General features: G+C 61.3%; 1 protein-coding gene across 5 annotated transcripts in view; it reads left to right on the plus strand.

Annotated features, from left to right (window-relative positions):
* PRDM16 (PR/SET domain 16) overlaps positions 1-24,045 on the plus strand; it is a 312,652-nt gene that overhangs the window by 150,908 nt on the left and 137,699 nt on the right. For all 5 annotated transcript variants that reach the window (XM_086715463.1, XM_086715467.1, XM_086715465.1 and 2 more), the window contains exon 3: positions 18-68. In XM_086715463.1, the coding sequence (XP_086571589.1) occupies positions 18-68 (51 nt within the window). The remainder of the gene's footprint in view (positions 1-17; positions 69-24,045) is intronic.

Consider the following 24,045-nt stretch of genomic DNA (forward strand, 5'->3'; position numbering starts at 1 on the left):
TCACCATTGTTTTGCAGCAAATGCTGACGGATGCGGAGGTGTCGTCCCAGGAGGTCTGCATCCAAAAGGTAGGAGACCTGCTTCCGTGCCTTCTCCCTCGCCGTGGCCCGCGTGCGATCCCCAGCTCATTTGCGCGTAGCCAGGTCCGCGGTGGGAGCAATGCCTTGTCCGGGCGGAGCGCGTGCACGGGGCGGTGACGCCGACGACATTAGGGCGGACGCTTGTTTTCATCTTGTGAGCGGGTGGGGGGCACTGAACCGTCCTGACTCCTGAGACCCGGGAGAGCCCGCGCCCACGGGAACACTCAGGCCACGCGGACGCGGGAAATTAAATAAACGCGGGTCGTGTTTGTTTAACCGTCTTCACTGGATGCTCATGTGAAAAGAATACGGAGAGGGGAAAATCCCCACAATTGGCTGAAAATCCAACAAAGCCTTTGCTGTGCTCAGCCTCCAGAGAGGGCTCGGTCGGGCTGGGCACTAAATGAGCAGCCCGTTAGGTGAGAGAGAGTGTCAGCGTGGGCGCGGCCACCTGCTCTACCGGGGGCGATGGCGACAGCCGGGCAGCAAACATTAGTTCTACAAGATCCAGAGGATAAACGAGGCCCAGAAAAAACCCAATACCCGGGGGGGCGTCCTGTGCACCGCGGGCTGGCCAGTCACAGAGGGGATCAGACCCAGAAATCATCCCCCAGACCCAGAAGCCGTTCGCCAGAGGGGGCCCGGCTCTCCCGCCCAGCTCGGGTCACCCGCGCACACGCACAAACACAGCGCACACAGCCACACCTGCACTCACACACGGGAGCTGACCGTCTCTTCTGGATTCTCCAGTAGAATGGCAATAGCTCTCTCCCGACACGCTTGCCTCCGAGCACTGCCCAGCGAGGCGGGGAGTCCCCCCCCTGAGCAGGACGCAAGACAGCGTCCGGACGCTCGGGCTCCCGTCCTGTGCCGTGGCTCCCGCCGCCTGCTTACGGGGCACAGTCGGCCCTTCCCAGGGGGAGGAGGCTGAGGTGTGAGCTGGGCGTCCGTGTCCTCGAGCAGGGACAAGCACCGGCCAACATGGCAGGAGATCCCTGTGCCTGGCTGGAGGGTCTGGGCCGTGCCCTCCGCAAGGGACGGGGGACCTGCCCCTTCTCGCCAGGCTCGGCCCCAGAGGTGCCGATTTGGGAGAAAACCCTGCCAAAGAAGGCATTGTCTGACCCTGCAGTGACCTCCTAAAGGAACTCCTTCTTCTCCGTAAACCACAACGTCCAGTCCCAGCCTCACTGCCCAGGGCGGCCTGAGGCCTTTCTGCCTTAAAACGCAGCATGGATCCCCATAGACTCCTTTCCCTCTTCCGGCCTCTGGGAACAAACTCCTGTTTCCCTGAAGGATGTAAGGGGGTGGAGACTTTACACAGGTTTCCCGTATTTCAACGAATTGAGGTCTTTTCTCTTCCCGTAAAAAGGTAGCCGCAGTCAACTCCGGCCTCTCAACCTGTAGGAGAACACGAAATCTCCACTTTGCTCACCGTGAACGGGCAGCTGACCATCTGCCGCCAGGCGGGAGGTTAGGGGTGATACGTTCCCGGTAGGACAGGCAGACGGTTGTCGGGTATGGGGGCAGGGCTCAAGGCTCAAGGCCAGAAGGTCAAGTCGAGGGGCGTCTGGATGGCTCAGTTAAGCGTCCGACTTCCACTCAGGTCATGGTCTCGCGGTTTGTGAGTTCAAGCCCCGCGTCGGGCTCTGTGCCGACAGCTCGGAGCCTGGAGCCCGCTTCGGATGCTGTGTCCCCCTCTCTCTCTGCCCCTCCCCCGCTCACGCTCCGTCTCTCTCTCTCAAAAATAAATAATAAAAACATTAAAAGAAGAAGGAGGTTAAGTCTAAATGTGAGGATGGGGAGGAGGCCAGTGTTGGATGCTTTGAGCCGTGACCGAAAGAGAGAGTGGGGACTCCAGTCGGCACATCATCTGTGGTGCTCCTGATTCGCATTTTTCTTTTGTAAACAGTCAGCCCATCGGGTGCTGGCTGACACGGTCGGGGGTCTTCCTTGAGAGCTGCCCAGGGGATGGGTGGGACCCACTCACGGTGCTCGGCGCGGGCATCCCATCAAACACAGGCCCTCGTGAGGCCCGTCGGACGGTCCCAGGTTTCCTCAGACAGAATCTGAACACACCCGACGGTCGGGGGGGCCGGGCCCCGGAGCGGAGCGAGCCTTGGCGGCTGTTTTGAAACAGGCCCCCTGACGCCCAGCCGGGCACCTCTGCCTTCGGCTGCCCTGCAGGCCCCTGTTCGGGGGGCTCTGCCCACCTCCTCATGCAACGCCCCCCCCCCCCCCCCACACACACACACACTGAGAAGCTGGTACACAGCGCTCGGCCATCCACTGAACTCTGGGATTTTTCCGGCCTCACACTGAACTTAGACATTATCAGCTTTGGGGGCATTCAAGTATGACGGGATGGGTGCCCAGGGTCACACTGGTGGGATGATCAAAACCTAACCTTGGTGCTTAGATCTGGACCCATCCGGTTACGGTTCCATGCCCAGACAATCTGGGAGGGAGTGAAGGGTGGGGGGAGATCGGGGCTAAGGTACACGCCAAATGGGATCATGCACCGAGGCTGAAAAATTGGTAAATGCGACATTCCTTTGACCCTCTTTCCAAAAAGAAGGTCCCACTGTACAAACGGATGCCTGTCACTCACACACACACACGACTGACTATAACCACACCTGCCTCGTGGGCTGTGTTAAGCGTGCATTTAGTGAACTCCTTGGTGATACGAGGTGGACCCCCATTTATCAGTTTTGGGGTTTGGGACTTTTGTGTCTGGCTGAGCAGGGCTTGTGCTCCCCCACAGGCCTGGGAGCTTTAAAAATACCCCGGGGAATCGCTGGGGGGGGCTTGGGTTGGTTGCCGACATCTCTGAGCTTTGGTTATCCAGTCCTTAGGATGAGGATACTTCCTGTTCTGTTTGCGCATCAGTCAAGTGTAACAAAAGGTGATTCATGCAATCAATGGCCTGACAACAGACGCAGAAAATGTGATATTTGGTGGGAAGTCGTGGCTATAAATTCTAAGCATTAGAGACCCAGGTTGCTGGACAGGTGATGCGTGGAATCCCTCTGCTGCAGGGGGGGGGCAGGACCCCAGGACCGGGGAGGCTGGAGGCGCCCGCACTCCCGAGGGGAGGTGGGGTTCGAACCAGGGCTGTGGCACGGCCTGAGGCACAGGGCGGGGCTCCCGTTGGCGTGACCGCGCCCACAGCCTGTGAGCCACGCCCCTGACCTCCCTGCACCCCCATCCTGGGGCCACCAGCACTTCTGACACTGTGTCCCCCACAGCCGCGCAGGCCTCTCTGTCCCCTGCGCCTGCCCGGGCAGGCGCGCGCCCTGGGCCGCAGCGTGACTGCAGGCCAGCGGTCCGGCCGCGTCGCCTCCTCCAGCCTCGGTGCCGGGCCTCTGGGACTGCTCCCTCCGGCGGACTCTATTTAGTCTCTGTTTACTTAGAGGGAAAGCCCGGGGCTCCAGCAGAGCAAACATCTGCGGGAGATAATCTAGTGAGTTGTCCATCCATCACTCGGGTCGCCCGGCTCCCTGGAGAGCCCTCCGGAGCCTGTAATAAAAAGGCCCAGCGAAGAGGCTTTGGGGACGAATAAAGAGCCGCGTTCAGGGCCTACTGAAAATGGATGCAAGACGTTATTAAGACTCAATGGCCGTCTTATCAAAATCCAATAGGATAGACATTTGGCAAAAGGCTTAAATTTATTCTTTGACTTTCTGGAGGGCTTGAATTTATCCGTTAACAAGAGTGCAGTCCACCCGGGGAGATGATATCAGCTAAAAGAATTTTGATTTAATCTCTCTGGTGATATGAAAAGGGGACACCAAGCCCCAGCAGCCTTCCCTTTGTCCCACTTTATCTTGTTTTCTTTGACCATCTTGAAAAGGAAGGACGTGTTAATACGGTACAACTGGGGGGGAAGGCAAACAAAAGGAAGTGACCTTTTCCTTTTTTTATTTTTATTTCTTCTTCTCCTCCCCTTCTCCGTCTGCCCCCCCCCCCCCCCCCGCCCCAGCACTCAGGAATGTGCAGCAGTAGGGGTAGGACCCCTGAGGAGCCCAGGGGGTGAGGATCACAGCCACCCAGCCAGCGCTCTGCGCCCTTCTGGGGGGGGGACCGGGGGGGGGGGGGCGATGCCGCGGAGACTCGAAACTAAAGGAAGTTAATGAAGTCCCACGGCTGGAAGACGGGGCGCGATGGCTCCATAAATCTCTCCCTGTCATTACGTGCAAAATGCCACAGGTCATAAAAGCCATCTGATAGGCCAGCCTGGCACTGTCCACACAGGGTGATTGATTGATAATTATTATTATTTGTGAAATGATTATTCGGATGTTAGGGCCGTGGTCTGCACCACTGGGCTGTTGTGCGCGGACGTGTTCCATAGCCCGGCCCTGGCGAAATGCCTCCGGTGTCCGGGATCCCCCCTGGGGGCGCCTGGGGGCTAGGGAAGGCCGGCCAGGGAGTCAGGAAAGACAACTCTTCAAGCGTCAGGAAGGCGGGAGCGGACGGGACGGACGACCGGACGACCGCCCGAGTACCTGTTGTGCAACAATCGCTTGAGGGGCCCACACGGCCCGAGGTCCAAGCGCGGTGCGACCAAGCTGGGACCGGCGGTTTGCGAGCCCGGTTCCTGGCCTTGCCCACGCCCCCAGACGGGTACCTGTGTTCAGTGTCTCATTCTGCGGTCTCTCTGGCCTCGTTCTGGGGGAAGCAGAGGTGTCTCCCGGGTGGCAGGGAGGGCGGTGGAGACGGAAGGGACGTGTCTGGAACACGAAGGAGGTCGGAAAATGCACAAGCCCCAGCTTACGGCGCTGACGTGCACAGGCTGGGTTCAGCTGGTCTTAGCGGGACGGGAAGGTTCGCTGCAGGCCTTCCGCTTTGCCGGTGCTGGCGAGGGTAGTTTCAGCCATCCTTTCCTTTTTCCACTTCACCTCCCAGCCCGCGACCCCCGGGAGCCACCGACGCCCCGTGTACCTGCAAACACGCTTTATGACCCCCCCCGAAATCTCACCAGAGACCCAAGCCCTCAGAACCCTGCAGTCACAATTAATAATTTGCATGGGGGATCGGTTATGTCTTTATGAAATCAAAGTGTGTTTAGCTGCCACGGAGACAGCCCCGAGTTGATTTTGATAATCTCGGGTTGAATAGACTTGCTTGGACGCAGTAAGCCCCGGACAAAAGGCTGGGCAGTGGCTGAAAGCCCTTTGACTACTCGTCTTTCCTTTGTTCGGGGGCCGCTGACAAAAGAGCCAGGAGTCCATTAATTCAGCGAATGAACATATAGTAAAGTCAGTGCCTCTTGAGAACAATAATGTTGAGGTCAGCTTCGGTTGCCATGGAAACTAAGTACTCCTAAGAAGTTCGCACCCCTGATTTTGCTGAATCAAAGGCTGCAAAGCGGAGAGGTGTGAGGGGGCCGAGACCGGAGTGCAGAGTACGGCCTCCGCCAGTCCCCTTCCCCAGACGGTCCCAGGGACCCTCGGCCGCCTCGGCCCAGCCTCTAGTCTGGCTTCCGGCCCCTACGCCTCAGGAGGCCTCTGATTTCACAACTGTGACGCTTATCTGAAGAGGCCGCCTAGGTGTGACTTCGGCGGCCCCGGCGCCCTGGGCTGAGAGTCAGGCCCAAGGGAGGGGCCGCAGCCCGGAGGCTCAGCCCCACTGCTGGCGGACTCTGACCTCTGGCCACCTTGAAGCTCCTGAACTTGTCCCTGGGGGGGGGGGGGGGGGCGGTGGCTGGGGAGGGCACTTCCAGCCCTGATAAGGGTGATTAATGGGCGGACAGTGGCAGCATGGGAGAGCTAGGGGCAGCCGCAGGGCTGGGGGACAACGTTATAAACGTAAGCTTCTTGCATTTTGCGCCCCTAAATTGGGTCGATTCCCCTTTCTCTGCCCCTGCCCCACCCTAGGGATCCCTGAAACCAGCTTAAAGCCGCACATCAGTTTGTCACCTGCCGGGGGATCTGCTGTGCCTGAGGAAGGGCGCCCTCGGGCTGTGGGCAGGCTGTGGGGGGCATGTTGCTCTCAGAGCCACACCTGGGGGGGAGGCGGGGGGCGGGGTGGGGGGAGAGTGCTTAGTTCCTCCCCTTTCTTGCAACTGAGAAAGCAAGGAGCCGAGCGGAGCTGGGTTTCTTGCTCTCCCTGGAGCGCCTCCTTCGAAACAGGTTCTGAAAGCCTTCTGGGCTACAGCTTGGGGTACTTCCTGGAGGAGGCAGACGGGAGGCCCCTCGGTGCCCAGCAGCAGCCGCTGGCGGGACCTGTGGGAGCAGGTGATGGGGGGTCCCCCCCCCACCCCGCTGTGGTCAGGCCCTTCCCACCCCCACCCCCAGCCGCCCTGCACACAAGCTGCCCAAACTTAAATCTCAAAGGCAGATAAAACATCACCAGTTTCCAAGGGCAGACTCAGCACTTGGAAATACGCCTTAACCCGGAAGGTAAACAAAAGAAATTCTCCTTTGCTCCGGAGACCCGGGCAGGCTGGGCCGGTCCGGCACTGCCGCTCCCGCCCCGCCCCCCTGCCCTCTGAATCTGGTTGGCCCTGGATGGCGTGGCCCTCAGCCTTGAGCTTGGCTTCGTGCGTTTCCGGCTCCTTCTCGGCGGGCCGGGAGATAACGGGCGTCAGCACCTGACTCGGTCCCGGCAGTCGGCTGGGTGACAAGACAGCACTTGGGCACGGCTCTGGGCAGCGGGGCCTCCTGGGGGGACGTCGGGGGTGTGGGGACGGCCACGGGCAGCGGGGCCCCCCTGGAAACCGCACCGAGCCTCGGGGTGTCCAGGGTGGCGCTCGCGGGAGGGCGCCGGGAAAGACTGTGGCACAACGCCTCTCACGCCGGGTAATGAAGCAGATTTATTATCTACATTACTGGCTTTATAGGAGCCAGATGGTGGTGTGAATAAACTCGGTAATCTTCAGGTGGGTGCAATAGCGAGTTAATTAAATTGTGCCTCACTATTAGGAGAGAAAATACATCAGCTCGGAGGCCTAGTTAGCAAGTCTTCTGCCTTAAACGCGCAGACACGCGCACCCCAGCGACACGGGGCGTCACCGGCTGGGGGGCCTCTCCCCCACACAGATGCTCTCACGAGGAGGCCCGGCTCACCTCCGCTCAGAGAGCCCGTCACTGTCCACCCTCCTGCGTGCGAGGCCGACTTCCCGTGTTCACACACGGGCTGTCAAGGGGGGCCTGCCCTCTCCAGGGTGAAAGACATCAGTGCGAGTGGCTGTGGACGCGGGGGACCCTCCCTCCACGTGGTCACTTGTGCCGTGCCTGCTTGTCTCTCGGGGCACGTGTCGAGCACCCCCAGGCCTCCAGGGAGGGCTGGCTCCCGAGGTCCCCTCGGTGGCACCCCCCGCGCAGGCCCGCGTGAGGGCTTGGGGAGGCCCCTTTGCTTGGAGACGGGACGAGAGGGCCTGCGTTCAGGGGTCTCCGAGGCCTGCCTGGCCAGCGGAGACTCTCGGCAGGGAAGGCTGGGCCCTGCCCACCCCGCCTGCGAGGCCACCTGCCGTCCAAGCAAGAGGACACCCGCGCCGGCTTGCGGAGGGGACGGGTCCGCCAGCATCCCCGCTGGCCTTCCGCTCGCCGTCGCCCCTGAGCTGCGGCCCTGGCTTCCTGCGTCACCTCCTGACGCCACAGGCCCGGGGGTGCGGGTGGTGGCCCCCGTGGGCCCGACACCGGCCGGCACCGAGCCTCTGGCCTCGGCCCCGGCACCCACGGCAGCTTCGAGGCTCGTGTTGCTGTTGGGCTGGCCACACGCACTGCCTTGTGAGAGGTCCAGGCACCAGGAGGAGGGCCCAAGGGGGGAAGGGAGAGGCAGGTGCAGGGGGTTGTAGAGAAGAGGAATCCGGCCCTGCTTGCCCCGGCGAGGATGTCCTCTGTTTTGTCACTTACGGAGCATCACGTCCATAAGCTCATTGGTCCCCAGTCATCCCAGATGGGCGTTAACTGTCCTGACTTTCCTGAGGAGGAAACTAAGGCACAGGGGGTTTAAGTCACTTGCCCAAGGCCACGTGATTCAGCGGGGAGGCCAGGAGTCTCCAGATGCCAGCCGACGAGACCCTGAAGCCAGCGTTCTCAGGAACCGTGTGCTGGCACGTGTCTCCAGCGCCTCCCACCAGGCGGAGCTCGCCTACGCGCTTCAGTGTTCGGGTGGCACCAAACCGTGGCCCCCGTTGCGCTCAGAGGAAGGGAAGCCAGAGTGAGGCTGCACGGAGTGGAAGTGGGTGTCTCAGTCAGCTATTGCCACGTGATGCTGCGTAAGGAACGGTCCCCCAAACTCGGCTTAAGACAATGCTCATTTGTCCTCACCTACACGTGTGCGGGTCGGCTGCTCCAGGCTGGGCTCGGCTGTATGGTTTGCTCTGAATGTCTGTCACCCTCCTCGGAACAGTGGGCTCCGTGGGACGTGTTGTCCCCACGGTGATGGCAGAAGAAGAGGGGACACGCACTGTCATCATGGGGCCTAGGCTCAGCAGGAGCGCGCCGCACCCACATCCGCAGAGCGGGAGAGCGAGCTGTGCCCGTCAGGGCAGGGGTGTGGTCCTGCGGCACAGGGGGTGGAGGCGGGGACCCCGGCGCGTTCCACTGTGGCAGGCTTCTTGCAGGAGGCGGCACGGAGCTGGCACGTGACCAGTTCCCAGGTGACAAGCTAAAGCGGGGCTAGAGAACGGAGTTCGCGGCGAGGCAAGTAAGTTGTGAGCACGCAGGGAAAGACAAGGATGCCTGGCGGCTTCTGGGGCCTCTTCCGTGCGTCCGGCCCTTAGGAACGATCGCTTGTTCCTCGGAGGGGCTCTGGTCTGCGGTCTAGAGTTGCCAGAAAATCGCGATGCCAATCAGTCATGGGGGTGTCCCGGGTCCCTGTGCGGGAGGGAAGGTAGCCTCTTCCTTTTGTTGACATTGACCTACTGGGCACGGACCCCCAGGATTGGCGGGGAGGCGGGGGGTGGGGGCACTACAAAGAGGCACTCGGATGACCTCGCAGTAAAACAAGGGCTTTGTTGTCAGACCACAGGAAGAGCCGTAAGTACTCAGGGCCAAGTGACAGAAGCCAATCTGAGAAGGCTACGCCGTGATGTTCTGGAAAAGACAGAACCATGGAGACAGCAGAAAGCTCGGTGTTTGCCAGGGTTTGGGAGGGAGATGGGGGTGAACAGGCAGGGCACAGGAGATTTTTAGGGCAGTAAAGCTATTCTGTGTGACCCGTGGTGGCTGCGTGAGCCTGATATTCATCCAAACCCAGAGAAAGTCCAATCCAGGAGGGACCCCCCCCCCCCAATATTAATGACGGGCGTTCCTTGTGACAAAAGACCACACTAACGCAAGCTATTAAAAACAGGGGAAGGGGTGCCTGGGTGGCGCAGTCAGTTAAGCGTCCGACTTCAGCCAGGTCACGATCTCGCGGTCCGTGAGTTCGAGCCCCGCGTCAGGCTCTGGGCTGATGGCTCGGAGCCTGGAGCCTGTTTCCGATTCTGTGTCTCCCTCTCTCTCTGCCCCTCCCCCGTTCATGCTCTGTCTTTCTCTGTCCCAAAAATAAATAAACGTTGAAAAAAAAATTAAAAAAAAAAAAAACAGGGGAAGCTGGGAGGGGAGGGGGGTTACGGGGACCCTCCGTACTTCACACGCGGGTTCCTGTAAGACTAAACTTCTCTAAAAAATAAAGAGTGTTAATTTTTTTAAGAACAGGAGTTTGGAAAAGTGGCAATCGCACACACACATCTTCTGTAAAACATACGTGCGTGTAGAAGAACGCACATACAGGGAAAGGCTGCGGGGAAATAATACAAAAATGATGACGTCACTCTTTGCTGTGACGTGATGGCTGACTTCTTTTGAAGCGAACATCTGTCTGCGGTATTTTGGTTGTTAAATATGTTGACTTACGTGAAGAGCTTATCCAGTGCCTGGCCCACGCCAACGCCAGATGGCAAAGGACGTTACCACTGTGGTTGGTGGTGACGGCCGGCCCGTGGACGGTGTTCCCGTTTGCTGGACCATAAACCCCTTGTGGCCAAGATTCCCCGTCCTGCCGACATGCCGGGCCACTCACCCATCGTGTGGGCCTCTGCCTTCCCGGACCGCGGTACTGCGCGGCCGTCGGCCCGCCTTGTGGTTGGCCGAGCCGCGTGGCCAGTGGGCATTTCTACACCCAGCGGCCGCTTGCCGGTGTGACAGCCCCCAGAGCTCCCTGCCCTCCCACACCGCAGCCAGAAAGTTCTGGACAGCTCCCAAGGCACTTACCGTAAGCAGAGCCATGCTGTGAATCACACGAGGCAGACGGGAGAAATGCAGCCATTTGGTCCTGTCTTCGGGGCTCCGGGTTCGTCACCGCAGCACGGCCTCGTCAGTCACCCGACAACACTGACCAAGCGCCTACTGTGCGCAGTGGGATTCCTCCGGGTTGCTGCCCTCCCGGGGTTCGTGTCCTTCCCGGACCTCAGTCACCTGTGCCGATGGCCTCGTGCCCCTGGTCCCCTGGGGACGCCCAGCGGCAAAGTTCCAAGTCAGATACCCCTCGTCACGGTGGGGTGAGCTTCCGAGAGCCTCCTGTGCTGTTTTCTCTGTTCCTTTCGGGTGGCAGTGACCCCATCTTGCCACGTGGGCTTGGCCGTGTCCCCGCACGGTCGGTGATTCTAAGGAGTCAGTCCTCCGGGCAATTTTCCCTTTTTTTTAATCCCCTGTTATATACAGGGGAAATTGTGAGGATAACAAATAGATCTTGGCCAGGAAGAGTGGGATTCTTAATTTAACAGATTCACTGTGAGTGCCCCGTTTTCTTACTTAATAATATTTCCTTCTTTGAATAATACCCTCCTTCAGCACCGGCCTCTTTGTATGCTAACAGGATTCATTATTCCACCTGACATCCCCTTCCATCAGCCAAGGCTGTGTTGGTGAACGGTTTCTTCTTACCCAGTTAACAAGATGTTTCTCCAGTATAGTGTTGATAAATTAAGTAATAAAAGGCAAGACTTATTATTTTATGTTGGAACCTTGCCTCTGTTATTTCTGAGCAATGGCCAAGATTCTGAGTATTAGCCACAGAAATGTTTGCATTGCCGGGGACGGAAAATTATCACATAAAGAGAGTCTGATGTGATGTTCATCACGGATCAGCTGAGAGGGAGGAGAGATTCGAAAACAAACAAAAAATAATAACAAAACTCTTCCCCAGCGCTGCGCTGGTTGTGCAGGGGACGGGCGAGCCGGTGCACATTCAGAGTTTACGGGAGGGCGTCCCGCGTGCGGCGGGCAGGCCGGCACTTTCTTCCTGCCTCCCAGACCAGAGGCTCCGGGTTACCAAGGCCTCAAAAGGGCAGATAATTATCGGAAGAGAGTCCGAAGCGTGGGCACCCCAGAGAGCAGTAGATATAAAATGAGGAGGAGGAATTTTGAATAGCTTTCCTCCCTTTGTGTTCCTGGTTTGGACGAGAAGGGCAGAGGCAGGAGTGAAGGAGAGCTAGCGAGGGGGAGAGAGACATCAAGTTAGCCCTGGGAGAGGTCTGGCTTGGCGGGGGCCGCCCGAGCCGGGGGGCAGCGGGGCGACAAGGGGCGCCTTTGCTCCACGTCTGCCAGCGTGCAGGCCTCCAGGAGGGAGGACCAGCCTGAAGGGGGGCCTGTGTCTCTCCCCACTCACTCACCCAGGACGAGGGTCAAGGCCAGTGCCGACCGGAAGGTGCTCGGGTGAGCAGCCTTGGGTGGGCAGGACAGCTCCCGTGTCCGGGCCACAGCGATTGTGTCTTTCCGTGTGTGAAGTCAGGCCCCAGGGAGGCAGGAGCCCCGGCTGCCCACTCGCTGCCGTGGTCCCGAGCCTGAGCCGGGTGACAGGCGTGCTGGGTGCCTCACGGCAGCTCCGCGAGGCAGATACTTTTCTTCCCTGAGGTCACACGGGCCAACTCACCCACCGCAGTCACGCAGGCAGCGGGCTGCAAACTGGGCCCTTGCCAGAAGGCCCCCAGCCCCAGACCCCGGTACAAGAGGCCCTTCCCTGGGGGCCCCAGCAAGGCATTTTCGGGACGGTCTGCCGGCTCACCCTCTGGGATCTGAACGGGAAGCATGCGTCCCCCCCCGAACCGGGTGCTGGGGGTGGGGTCTCCCCTTGGCCTGGACTGGCGCCCACCTCCTCTCCCGGTTGGTTTCACTGGTTGCCGCCCTGTCCCCGGTCTGCCCTCCCGCCAGTGCGGCAAACGTCCCACAGGCCAGCTGCCTTCGGCCTCGAAGGGCCACCGTAACACTCCTCAAAGCCCTCGCCCCTCTTTGGCTCCCTGGTCTCCATCATGACACATCATTTGCCTCCTCGGAAACCGCCACACGCGACGCGAGGCACGGAGAGCTCTGTGTCTCCCCGTCGCCCCCTCCTGGTCCTGCCCCCAGGGCCTCACCGCCGCCTCACTGTGACGAGGGGCGGGGGGGGGGGGGGGGGACACTGGTCCGCCAGCAGGACAAACAGCCCTGCGAACCCCAGCAAGCGCCCCTGCCCCGCTGCACCCGTGGGAGTACTTCCAGAGCTGTCCTGGTTCCTGTGGTGTCGGGGTCCAGACCCCCAAGCCCAGCTTTAGAGACGTCCCGCTCAGCTAAGCCCAAAGGCTGCCTTTCTGCTCGGCCTCCGATGAGCTGCCGAGCGGCCGCCATGCAGGCCTATCCACGGCGCTCTCTAAGGACCTGGGAGGTCTGGTGCTGGAAAGTTCTTAGAAGGCAAAGGATCGCACGAGGGTTTCTTCATCCTCTGGGACCTCAGTTTCCTCATCTGCAGAGTGTGGGTGATAATAGCTCCTGCCCCAGAGTTCTGGTTAGCGATTACATGAGATACTATGCATAGAGCACACGTTCAATAGCACCCGGCCCGTGCTTAGGACTCCGAGTGAGACCAAGGTGGTGACCGTGGGGGAGACGGACGTGACAGTGGTGGTGATGATGTTGGTGCTTGTGATAACGGTGGTGAGTCTTTGAGAGCCCATCCAGACGCAGTCCTTACCTGAGGAAGCCGAGAACCCAGGCGAGATCCACAGAAAGATCAGAAGACCCCCCCCCCCCCCCCCCGCCGCGAAACTCCGGTTTGGGCTCTGCCACCAGTGGGTGTGACCTGGGCAAGAGTCACTTAACCTCTCGGGACCTTGTTTTCCGACCTGGAGGCATAGGACAGACAATCTGTACCCCACTCGAGTTCCTGGACTGGGAGGAGACCAGAGATAAGGCTAGCGCGGGGCCCTGGCTTGTACCTCACAAACACGAAGCGGCACTGAAAGAAAAAACAACAGGAAGAGACGGAAAGAAAACTCATAAACGTCCCTCACATACCGGCCCTCCGAGATGACCTCTCGCACAGAGAAGCAGGCCTTGGGGAGTTAATAAGAAATACAGGACTTCCTGCAAGATAGCAAGTGAATTGTGAGCCGTGAATTACTTTTTTCCTTTGAAAAATGATGTAGTCGGGTCAAAATATCTTTGCATCTCAAACACTTGAGTCCCTTTGTCCTGGGGGCTGACACAACTTGGTTTCCATGCAGCCTCACAATGCGTGGAAACATCTTTTAACTGCCAGACGGCCCTTCCGATAAGCCGGCCAATTCATAACGTGCGTTCAGTAAAGCTGTAGGGGTGAGAAAGCAGAGGCCTTTGCGAAGTCTGTTTACACAGCAGCGAGAAGCCTTTTCAACCCCTTGGTAAACAGGCCCGAGCACAGGCTATTGAGCGAGCACCGGGGCGGGTGAGGGCCGGTGCACAGGACAGCCGCCGGCCCGCCCACACTCCACACCGGCCGAGCCCTCGGGGCAGGCCGGCCCGGTCGCCCCTCCGCCGCCACGCAGGGGGCCCAGGTGCTGCGATGGCACGGCCTGCCTCGTGGAAGGGGCCTTTCCCTCACAGCCTGGGTCACCCTCCAGCCTGGCCGCAGCCCGGAAGTGCCCCCCGCGGGGCCGGTTTCCTCGGCCGCTGGCGGGTCTGGGGTGCACTTACTCGCTGCCATTCTGGGCCATGAGGCGGCACGACGGGAAGGGGCCGTGCCGTGGACCCCTCCGTCCCCTTTCCTTTCCAAGCCACCTACGCCACTGGTTCCCAAAGCTGAACGAAGGCCCCACGGCAGGGTGTTTTCTGGGCAAAAGACTGAGAACCGAGCCCACTTGCGCACGTGGCTGGTGCTTCCTTGGGCACTTGTATTTGCTACAAAAGACCGTCTATGGGGCCGACCGTCTAGACGGATCGGCGCCCCTTTAACAGGGGACGGACGAGGCACAGAGAGGTTAAGTAACCTGCCCAACGTCACGCAGCGGTGAGAGGTGGAACCAGGGTTCGAAGCGGGGTCATCTGGCTCCGTGCTTTTAAGCAGTAGGATGCAATGCTGTTCAACAGGTGTCTGTTTGCTAAGTAAATGTGCCTTTGCTCCCCCGGGCGGGTCCCTGGACTCTGATGACCCAGCACTCCTTTCTTTTCTTCAGAGACTCTGCTCTGAGCACTCTGTCAGCACAGGGGACTCCAGGGGTCAGCACCCCACTTAGGAAAGGTGGGAGTCCATTCAAGGCAGAGCCAGCCAACGGGGAGAAGACAAACCCAGCAGATCTCAAGGCCCCGACAGACCCACCTAATCGGAGGCGATGCGGGTCGAAGGCCCCCGTGGGGTCCCCGCCCGCCTCCGCCCCTGGGCGCTCTGTTCTCAAACCGGTCAGGGAGGTTGGGAGCGCCGCGGAGGGACTGCTGTCTGCGGGGAAGCGATTCCGTGACCCCGCAGGTGATGCTGGTGATAACGCAGACAAGGCGGGGCCGTCGGCTGGGGACTGTGCCCCGCGCCCGCCAGGCCACTGCGTGGGCCGGATGGAGCGGCGGCCTGTGCCGTGGGCGGGCACCGATGGGCCGCAGGCTGCGGGTCGGGGGCGTTCAGCGCTCAGCCACAGCGGTGCACGGTTCGATCTGCGCGCGCGGCCGTCGGTCAGCTCCGCCGTGATGACAAACGGCCACAGACAGGACCGACTGCCCGAACACAGGCACTTCTCTCTCACGGGTGTGGGGGCTGCGCGTCCAGGAGTAAGACGCGGCAGCTTCGTGTCTGGTGAGGACCCTCCTCCTGGTTTACGGCCGGCTGTCTTCTCGGGGCGTCCGCAAACGGCGGAGAGAGGGAGGAGGGGCAAAGGGGCAAGCTCTGTGGCGTCTTTGCTTAGGAGAGCCCTCTTCCCATTGTGGGGGCCCAGCCCCCCGGACCTCATCTAAACCTAATCAGCTCCCAAAGGCCCCATCTCAAAACCCATCACCCTGGCGATTACGGTTTCAGCATGTGAGGTTGGGGGGGGGGGGGACACAAGCATTCAGTCTGATTACACCAAAGAGGCAAATAAGACACAAATTCAAGCGATAAGCATGTGAGCAAGTGACCAGAAGGGCCGCAGGCTGGCACGGCACATAGGGGCTGTGACGGGAGCACAGGCTGGCGTCCCCAGGGCACCTCTGGGGACCACTGGGGGAGGTCCCTGCGGGTGGAGGCCTATGAGGACGGAGCCGAGAGCACAGCAGGCAGGATATGCCGCTGAGAACCCCCGAGGGCCAGGAGGGAGGGGGCTTGGAGGGGCTGGTGGGTCCGGCGGGGACATGGGGCGTGGGGAGCCGAGGGCAGGGGTGGTGGGGCAAGAGTAGGAGTGGGGGGGTGGCCGTATGAGGGATATTTCAGAGTGAGAAACTTCAGTACTTGGAGGACAAGGGGCCAGACGCCAGCTCCTGGGGCCAGGATGAGGCCATTTGCAGGGGCGCCTGGGGAAGGGGGCAGGCAGGGATGGAGATGTCGGTCTGGCCCACCTCGCTTTTGTGGCGCCCCGTAGACAGATGTGCCACGAAGGTGTCAGCGTGGGCAGGTGGATGTAGATTTACAAACTCGGGAAACCCTGGCGCTGGGGCCACCCCCCCCCCCCAGGGGCTGCGGACGTGGAAGGCGCCAAGGGAGAGCCTGAGCAGCAGAGAGGGGGGCGGGGAGGACATCCCCCACCCTGCCACCCCCGCGTGAGCAGATGCTCACCCTGGGGATGCAGGCAGGCGGGGAGCAAGGTGGCCTGTGGTTCGGGGGACCTGTCTGGGGCTCCTGGGAAGCGGGGGGAGGGGTGAAGCCAACCGAGGCCCTTCCAGAGGCCCAGAGCAGGTGGGCTGTGGGGTCCATCGGGCGAGGCCGAGGCTGGAGGCTGCGGGTGGCTCACGGGGGAGGTTATGGTGAACCCCGGCTGGACCGGCGTGCCGTCTGGACAGCACGGCGGATCTGGCGGTCAGTCTCTGGTGTGGGCCTGGGACCCTCACGCCCCATGATGCGCCCACCACAGGGCGAGCCCCCGGCCCTCACGCTGGGCCCCCCCACCCCCGTGCAAGCGGCCAAGGCCCTTCCCCCTCCCCGCAGCCTGGGCCAGGCCGTGCTGCCGCTTTGCACCAGGTCTCCGTCGTCTTGTGTCCAGCAGGGAGGCCGGCGGCCGTTGTGCTGAGTCAGCGAGCCCTGCCAGAGGTTTCCGTCGTCATAAATGCATATTTAATAACCGCCCTTCCCTCACCGCCTCAGAAGCTCCGGAATGGTCTTCGCCCTTCGGCTGGTAATGGGAAGTTAATAAAAGTGGGATTTTGTGCAACGCTGGCCCTCTGACATCTTAATCTTTATTAAAGAGACGTAAACTTGCACGGCACAGGCAGGCCTGCCCGGCACAGCCGGACGCCAGGAGAGCCTGCAGGGAGTGGCCGGGGACGGGGACGCCGGCACCCCCTAATCCCCGCACAACAATGCGCGCGGGGGCCTCTCCTCCCGCTCACCTCGGCAGACGCGCGCCCCTTAGCCCCCAGGAGCCTCCGAGCGGCCGGCGGGCACGTGCAGCCGAGGCTGTGCCTTCTGGGACCAAGGCTGTGCCTTCTTTCTCCTTCCCATTGAGGCGCAATTCGCAAACATACGGATTAACCGTTTTCAAGAGAGCGATTGGTGTCGTTCGGTCCCTTCGTGCTGTTGGGCGGCCCCCGGCTGGGCCTGGCCCCAGGCACCTTCACTGACCTCAAGGAGACCCCGACCCGGCAGCTGGCGCCCCAGGCCCCCCTCCCCGCCAGCCCCAGGCGGCCGCGGGTCCGCGTCTCTGTGGCCTGGCCTCCTCTGGACGGTCCCACCAAGGGAATCCGTGTGTGGCCTCTGGGGTCTGCGTTCCGGTTGCCTCCCAGTGACATCCACCCTGGCGTGTCCCCGGGCTTCCCTCCCGATCCCGCCGTGTGGACCCTCCCTGACCCCTGCACCTGCTCCCCATCCCACGCACATTCGTGTTCTTTCCTCTTGCTCTTGGGGGGAGTGCTGCCGTGAACGTGTGTGTTCCTGTGTCGCTTTGTGTCCCTGTTTTCAACTCTCCGGGGCAGACACCCAGCTGTGGACTCGCTGGGCGCTAAGGTGACTCTGTGTCTTTCCAGGGAGCTGTCAGACTGCCTTCCCCGGCCCCTACCCCCCGTCACCTCTGCACGTGTCTGTGCCCTTTGGACGCAGAGTCGCTCAAAAGCAAGGGTGGGCTTACAGACTGGCCACAGGGTCGGCCCCCACTGACCCCCCAGCTGACCTGTAAACCAGGGTAGAGCAGGCCACTACCCCCCCCCCCCCCCCATCAGCGGGGAGAGGGCACGGAGGCAGGGACCCAGCCTGGCCCCGGGTCCTTGTAGCATGAAGGTCCTTGACGCCTGTTCTGAGCCGGGTCAGAAGTGAACCTCCCTACGAGGAGCCCAAACTATGGTTTTAGGTTTGACTGGGGCTCACACTGGGGCTGGGTTTGCCTGCAGTTTACACACGTACGTGAGCTGACTTGCCCTGACTTCCGGATCTGGCAAGCAGGTGCCCATACCCCTGACGGCCTGGGCCCTCGGCCCTCGGCCCGGGACCAACTCCGGCTCACCTTTGCACACGCGTGTGAACACACAATGAGCAGGCCTTGGGTGCCAGCCCACCGGCCCCACGGCCAGCCATCCGTGAGCGGCCCGACCCCAAGGAAGGGCCACGTGACCCCGCTGTGGACACAGACCCGGCCACTCGGGGAGCATCGGGTAGGGTGCGAGCAAGTGTTTGTGACCCGCCAATCCCCCAGGAGAAGAGCAGAGTCTTTGTCGGTCTCCGAGCAATTAGGATAATTAAAAAATAAAGCTTATTGGGGAAACATGCTTTCAGACTGTGACCCCTTAATTAATGGGCCACGGGGAGAAATTACAGCAGTGGAAAGATAATTAACACGTGCGTTTACAAGAGACTGTCAGACGGGCTATGGGGACAGGGTGCCGGGCTGTGCGGGGCCGGCTGTAGAGGTGAGGGGGCCCCTGGCGGGGCACGCGGCTCTCCGGGGACAACGCTGCGTGCTGGTGGGCAGGCCCTCTGGCCCCAGCTCCCAGGGCAGGTCACAGAAAGCCCAGGCAGCTCTGGGAGCAGAAAACTCCACGGTCCACAGCAGAAACCGTGGCCTCCAGGGGAGCCAGCTTGCTGGTGACAATGAACAGGTGAAAACAGGCTGGGGGACCCCGTGCCCTCTGCCGAGCTAGGCCCCCGCCCCCACCCCTACCCCAAAGCCCACCGAGGCCACTAGGATATCCTAATGTTCTTGGAATTCTGGAGGTGCAGGTGACCCGGTCGGGGCCCCCAGCAAGCCCAACCCCGCGCCTCTAAGAGAAGGGAGACTGGTGCAGACGTCCCCCGCCCGGCTGCTCTGCTGTCCTCTCGGCCTTCACCCGGGGCTCCCCCTGGGCGGGGGGTGGGGGGATGGCCTCCTCTGCTGGGCGGGGGAATCCCTGAAAACCACCCAATACTCAGACTCCTCCAGAGGGACACGAGCCCGCAGGGCCAGGGAACTGCCCTGCGAGGTACAGAGGCCCTCATTCTCCGGGCCCCACGACCGGCCACAGGTCCCCCACAGCAGCAAACCCCTTCTGGCGACCAGTCCCTCCCAGGTTCTGCTAGACATTGCTGGAAACGGGGGTCCCGGCAACACGTCTCTGGCCCGTTCCTCCAGGCAGGGGACAGCAGGCGCCCCGTACGGGTTTCTGGTGTGGTTTAGGATCAGGTACCAGGAAAAGGCTGCTAGGATGTGCAGAGGCCAAGGCTGACCTTCAGGGCCCAGAGCAGGTGGGGCGGTGGGTGGAGGGCGCTGACGACAGGCCCGGGGAGGCGGGGCCGGGGGCGGAGGTCCTGTTCCTCAGGCCCACCGGGTCCTGGAAGTCTCGAGTCAGAATTCATGAGGCCAGCCTCTGGTGTCGGGTACCCAGGAGGAAGGAAGGGGCGGGCTGGACAAGCCCCAGGGTAGGGGAGCGCCTTCCAGAAGCTGTTGCAGACCCCAGCCAGGTCCCCGGGGTCACCCACGGCCAGAAAGCCCCTGATGGCTGCTTCTGTTCCTGGCAGAGCCCCCAGGCCTCTCTCGCCTCAGAGAACGGTGACAAGGGGACTTTGGGGTAAAGAATTCACTCTGAAGTCCCTGCCGACCAAATCCAGGCCCAGCAGGTTCCGGGGATCACCTCAGAGCTGCCCCAGGGCCTGCTGACCAGTCCTGCAGACCCGCCTGGCCCACGTCTCTCAGCTCTGGTTCTGGGGCGAAGCCAGGCTGCCAGCCAAGGTCCACTGGAGGTGGATCTGGGTGACAGGAAGGCCAAGGACAACTCTGGCTTGACCTCGGCCCAGGTCTGCCCATCCCTGCCCCTTGGGCACGAGAAAGCACCGTGGCCACCAGCCCTCAGAAGCCCCAGGGCACCAGTGTCCCCCTCTCTCCTCTGCATCCCTAGATCCGCCCACACATCCCCTGCTCCTCCCCCCTGCCCCCCCCATCCCATCACACACGGCCCCTGCCATGGACTCAGCGCCCACGCAATGACACAAGCCCTCCCAGCTCCACAGGCACCCTTGCTCGTGGGTTTTCTTTTCCAGGGGGGCAGCTGTTTGACCAGGGGGTGACCCTGGCTGGGACACAAAGCCCCCGTGGGTTGCAGGAGGATGGCAGGTTCTAGAAGCTCCCAGAAGCTTCTAGAGATGACTGGAGCCCAGGAAGTGCTCAAACCAGGGGGAAGAGGGGGGGATCTGGCTGACGGTTTCTTTCATGGAAAATCGTACCAGGTCCTAGATTTGGGGGCCCGGGGATGCTGTTGTCTTCTTGTATCTGTGGGCCAGGCCGGAAGTAGGAGCAAGAAGCCTGAGATCATGCATTACGGGCCCCACCTGCAGAGGCGGGGGCTGGACGCGTCTTCCCAGTCGCCGGGACGCAGAGGAACCAACACCACAGCACGCGGAGGCCGACCCTCCAGCCCGGGCTGTCGGTGTCCCGTGGGTCCTGCTGCTCCGTCCACACCAGGCCCGGCCGGCAGGGAGCCGGCAGGTTCTCAGGACACGGCGTGTCCCGGGGCTCAGCTCCTGATACTCACGTTTGGCCCTGGGACGGCACGGGTTTGGAATATAACAGACACGTTGGCTACATGTCCCCGGTTTCGCATTCATCGAAGGAGATTTAAAAGCTCCTAGTGTGATGCCTGGATCTTTGGGAGGCACCAAGCTGGGACCCCACGGCTTCTGCCTTAACCTGGGGCTGGGGGCTGGCGTTCCGGGCCGGAGCAAGGGCAAAGCTCCGCGCCCCGTGCCTCCCGAGGGCCAGGAAGGGCAGTGGCTGTGGGAGGCATGCCGGTGAAGGGGCAGCCGGGCCCTGGGATCGCAGCTCGGTCACACCCAGGCCCCCCCCCCCCCGCCTGGACTGCCCCCCCCCCCAAAGCCCCAGTGCCTGCAAGAACACAGGATGCTCTGCCGTGGGAGGGGGCTCTCACCTGCCAAACGGTGGGGACCGTGGTCCTAGGGCCGTGTCGTGTCATCCTGGTGGGCTTGTGCTGAGGAATGAGTGGGACGCACAGGTCTGTGTATCTGCCGAGAGGGATCGGGGTCCCTCCTCCATGCCGTATCCCCCTCAGTGGTTCTGTGGGGCCCGGGGACCCCACGTATGGTGTGAGACAGACCCGTCCATCCGTCCACTCGTTCATCAGCCACACCCGTCACGAGGCCTGCGTGGCCCGTGTGCCCTGCCCTGTCCGTCTAAGGGGCTCACACGAAGTCCGCTGATGTGGCCGGAGCTCACGGGCACCGAGGGGTGAAGAGAAGGCACCCAGGCCATCTGAAGGGGCGTGTGGGGCAGGGGCTGCGGAAGGCTTGGTGCTGGGGAAGGTCTAGGCAGGACCTAACAGAGTGGAAGCCATCAGTTATTGTCCAAGGAGAGGTGTTCCTAAAGAAGGAACAGAATGTGCAAAGGCCCAGCAGCATGGAACGGCACGTAGAAGGCCGCGGGTCGTTCTGTGTGTCTGGGGCGTGGCCAGGGCCTAGGTGCCACGTCAGCAGTCAGGCCAGGTGTCGGTGAGGGACACACCCGGCAGCCGGGGGCCGGACCCTGGCCGCTCTGGCTGCATGAGGCAGCAGGGCCTGGCAGAGTCTGGCCAAAGCGGGGCTCACCTTACCCAGAAAGCTGTTCCTTCCACGAAAAAGCACAACTCCCAGGGAAGAGAATAAAATGTCCTCAATTGGCAGCGGAGGTTTTACATTGTTCCGTGTTCTTTGCTGCATTGTTCAAATCCCCCAAAACACACCGAGGCTCTGATACAATTTGGGGAAAAGATGAGGGACAGAAAGGCCCCCCCGGACCCTGAGCCACCCTCTTTCCTTGGGCTGCGACTCCCACTCCACAGCCCCCGGGGGTGCGGCAGGGACGCCCCCTGAGCCAGAATGTGGGGCGGGGGCGGGGGGGGCAGCACCTGAACCTGAACAGGTGTCCTGGTGGGGCTGAGGCTGCCGGAAGGAAAGTCAGGGCCTGCATGGGGGTGGTGGGGGACGCCTTCAGAATGGAAAGACGAGGCAAAGCCCCCTCCCAGAGACAGAAGGAAGCCCCGGGGCAGGATGGGGGCAGGGCGAGACGGCTTGGCAGGACCTAACCCTAACCTCCCACCCACCCACACCCTAGTTTCTCTGAACCACGTGAAGGAGCCCCACCACCCCCGAGGCCCCCGTGCCTAGAAGAACCAGGGGTGCTCGGCCACGGGAGGGGCCTTTGGGGGAGAAGTGGCGAGTGGGGGTGCCCCCTGCCCACGCGCCGGGATCCTTGCGTTTTGGGGTGTGCCCACGTGTGTTTCCAGGGTGGCGCGTCTGCGCGTGGGCGTGGGGGCAGGTCCCCAACCGCGGGCTCCGCGTGGGGCGCCGGGAGCGAGCCACATCGATGTCTGCATAATGAATCGGGATCCAAATCTTTAACTAATTGAGTACATTAAATAGAAAGTCCCCAAAAAGGAAAGGCGAAGAAAGACTAACACGAGACACTTTTCAAAGCTTCTTTAATGAAAAGTGTATTGGGGATTTGACCGTAATGGCTATCCTCGTTTGCCAAAGCCCGACGCCCTGGCAGGTAACTTTCATGAAGCGTATCTGAAATGGTACCTAAATGAATTAGCAATAAAATGGACTTAGACCGAGCAGTGGGGACCTCCATTAATCTCGGGTTAATCACTAAAGAGATGCCATTCACTTTTCTTAAGAAGTCACATTTTTCTCCCCTTGCTGGCGACCAGATTTCATAAAGTAACATATTTCTAATGAAAGGTCTCTGCTTGAATTAAACCCTGAAGGTTTATGCAGATTTCGCGTCTGATTACTGCTGGCATGGGCTCTTAGCCGGCTGCAGAAGGAAGGTCCTCTCTGAAAGGGCCCAGCGTGCAGTTCAAAATATTCTTTGAAATAAAATAGTGCACTCGTGCTTAGTGGCTTTAATCAGCCCTGACTTTTGATAGTCAAACAATAGCTAATTACAGTAACACCTGCCTTCCAGGCCCTGTCATGTTGGCTCCTGCCGGAGAGAGGCCTTGTCTCTGAGCTGCGTGATTATTACAGACTCCCTGCACAAAGTCACTATAGCTGTGACACTCAGCAAGTTTGGTAGCCATTAGGAAAGGTTTATTTTGCTGCCGGATTGCCAGCTTTCCCTTTACGTGCTTCTTTGTGTTTTTGGGGGGCTGGTGGCGGCGAGGGCAAGGAGGAGAGGAAAGGCGCATCGGGGCCTCGGGAAGTCAGAGTCGGGACCGACGGTACGGGAGTCACCAAAACGCCGTGGATTTGCTCCCCGTGGCCCGAGCTGGAAACTGGCGCGCTGCACGCCGGAGACCCCGGGGGCCCGCCGTGTACCGATGGCCCGGCGGCACCGGCGTCCAGGCTGGGGGCCCGTGAGGGCAGCTCCGTGGCCCGGCCCCGTCCCCCGAGGGCAGAGCGTGAGTTCAAATGAGATGCGCCCCCATGCGTGGGGAGCGGGGAGAGAGAGTGCCTCAGTGGAAGTCATAAATTACTATCTCGTTTACGTCTTTCCTTTCTCATTAATTTTGCCTGGCAAATGAGCCCGAGTCTTCCAGAACCCAGCCAAGTGAGTAACATCGGCCTGTCAGCCGTGGGCCTGACAGGCCCCGTAACAGGTTCCCTCCCGTGAACAGCATGGACGTCGGTGATGACAAAGCGGTGGGCGTCCCATCCTCCAGGCCCGGCAGACCCCAGCCTGGCCCCTGCCCACAGCTGCCTGTTCCGGGTCCCCTGCTCGCCCCCACAGCCCTTTGGTGGGACCCCCAAAGGAAGACAGAGGGAGGAGGAGGGTCTGGTTGGGCCTATCCGGGGGGGGGCGGGTACAGACTGGCGGTCATCCAACATGCTGTCGGCTGGCACGACCCTGACAGCACGGGCCCCGAGGGGCCAGCTCTGTTCCAGGCAGGCGCCCTCTTCCAGGGGCCAGTTCGGGGCCCAGCTGGTGGGCCCGGTGCCGTCGAGAACTGCATCAGGCCCCTGGGGAGAGGAGGCCACCAAGGACCCGGGGGGACCTTTCTCTGCCGGGCGACCTGAGAATCGGGGCTGGAGCCCAGAGGGTGGGAGGGGGCTGCCCCAAACCGGGGGGTCCCTGCAGCGGCCCGGTGGTTCCGGCTGCCCCCGCGAGGCCTGCCTCTCTGTGGCTCGGGGCTCAGAGCCTCCGAGGTGCTGCTGAGCCATGTGCACC

This window comes from Puma concolor, chromosome C1 (assembly GCF_028749965.1).
Source record: "Puma concolor isolate L17-30 chromosome C1, mPumCon1.1.hap2, whole genome shotgun sequence".
In the NCBI taxonomy this organism is placed as follows: Eukaryota; Metazoa; Chordata; class Mammalia; order Carnivora; family Felidae; genus Puma; species Puma concolor.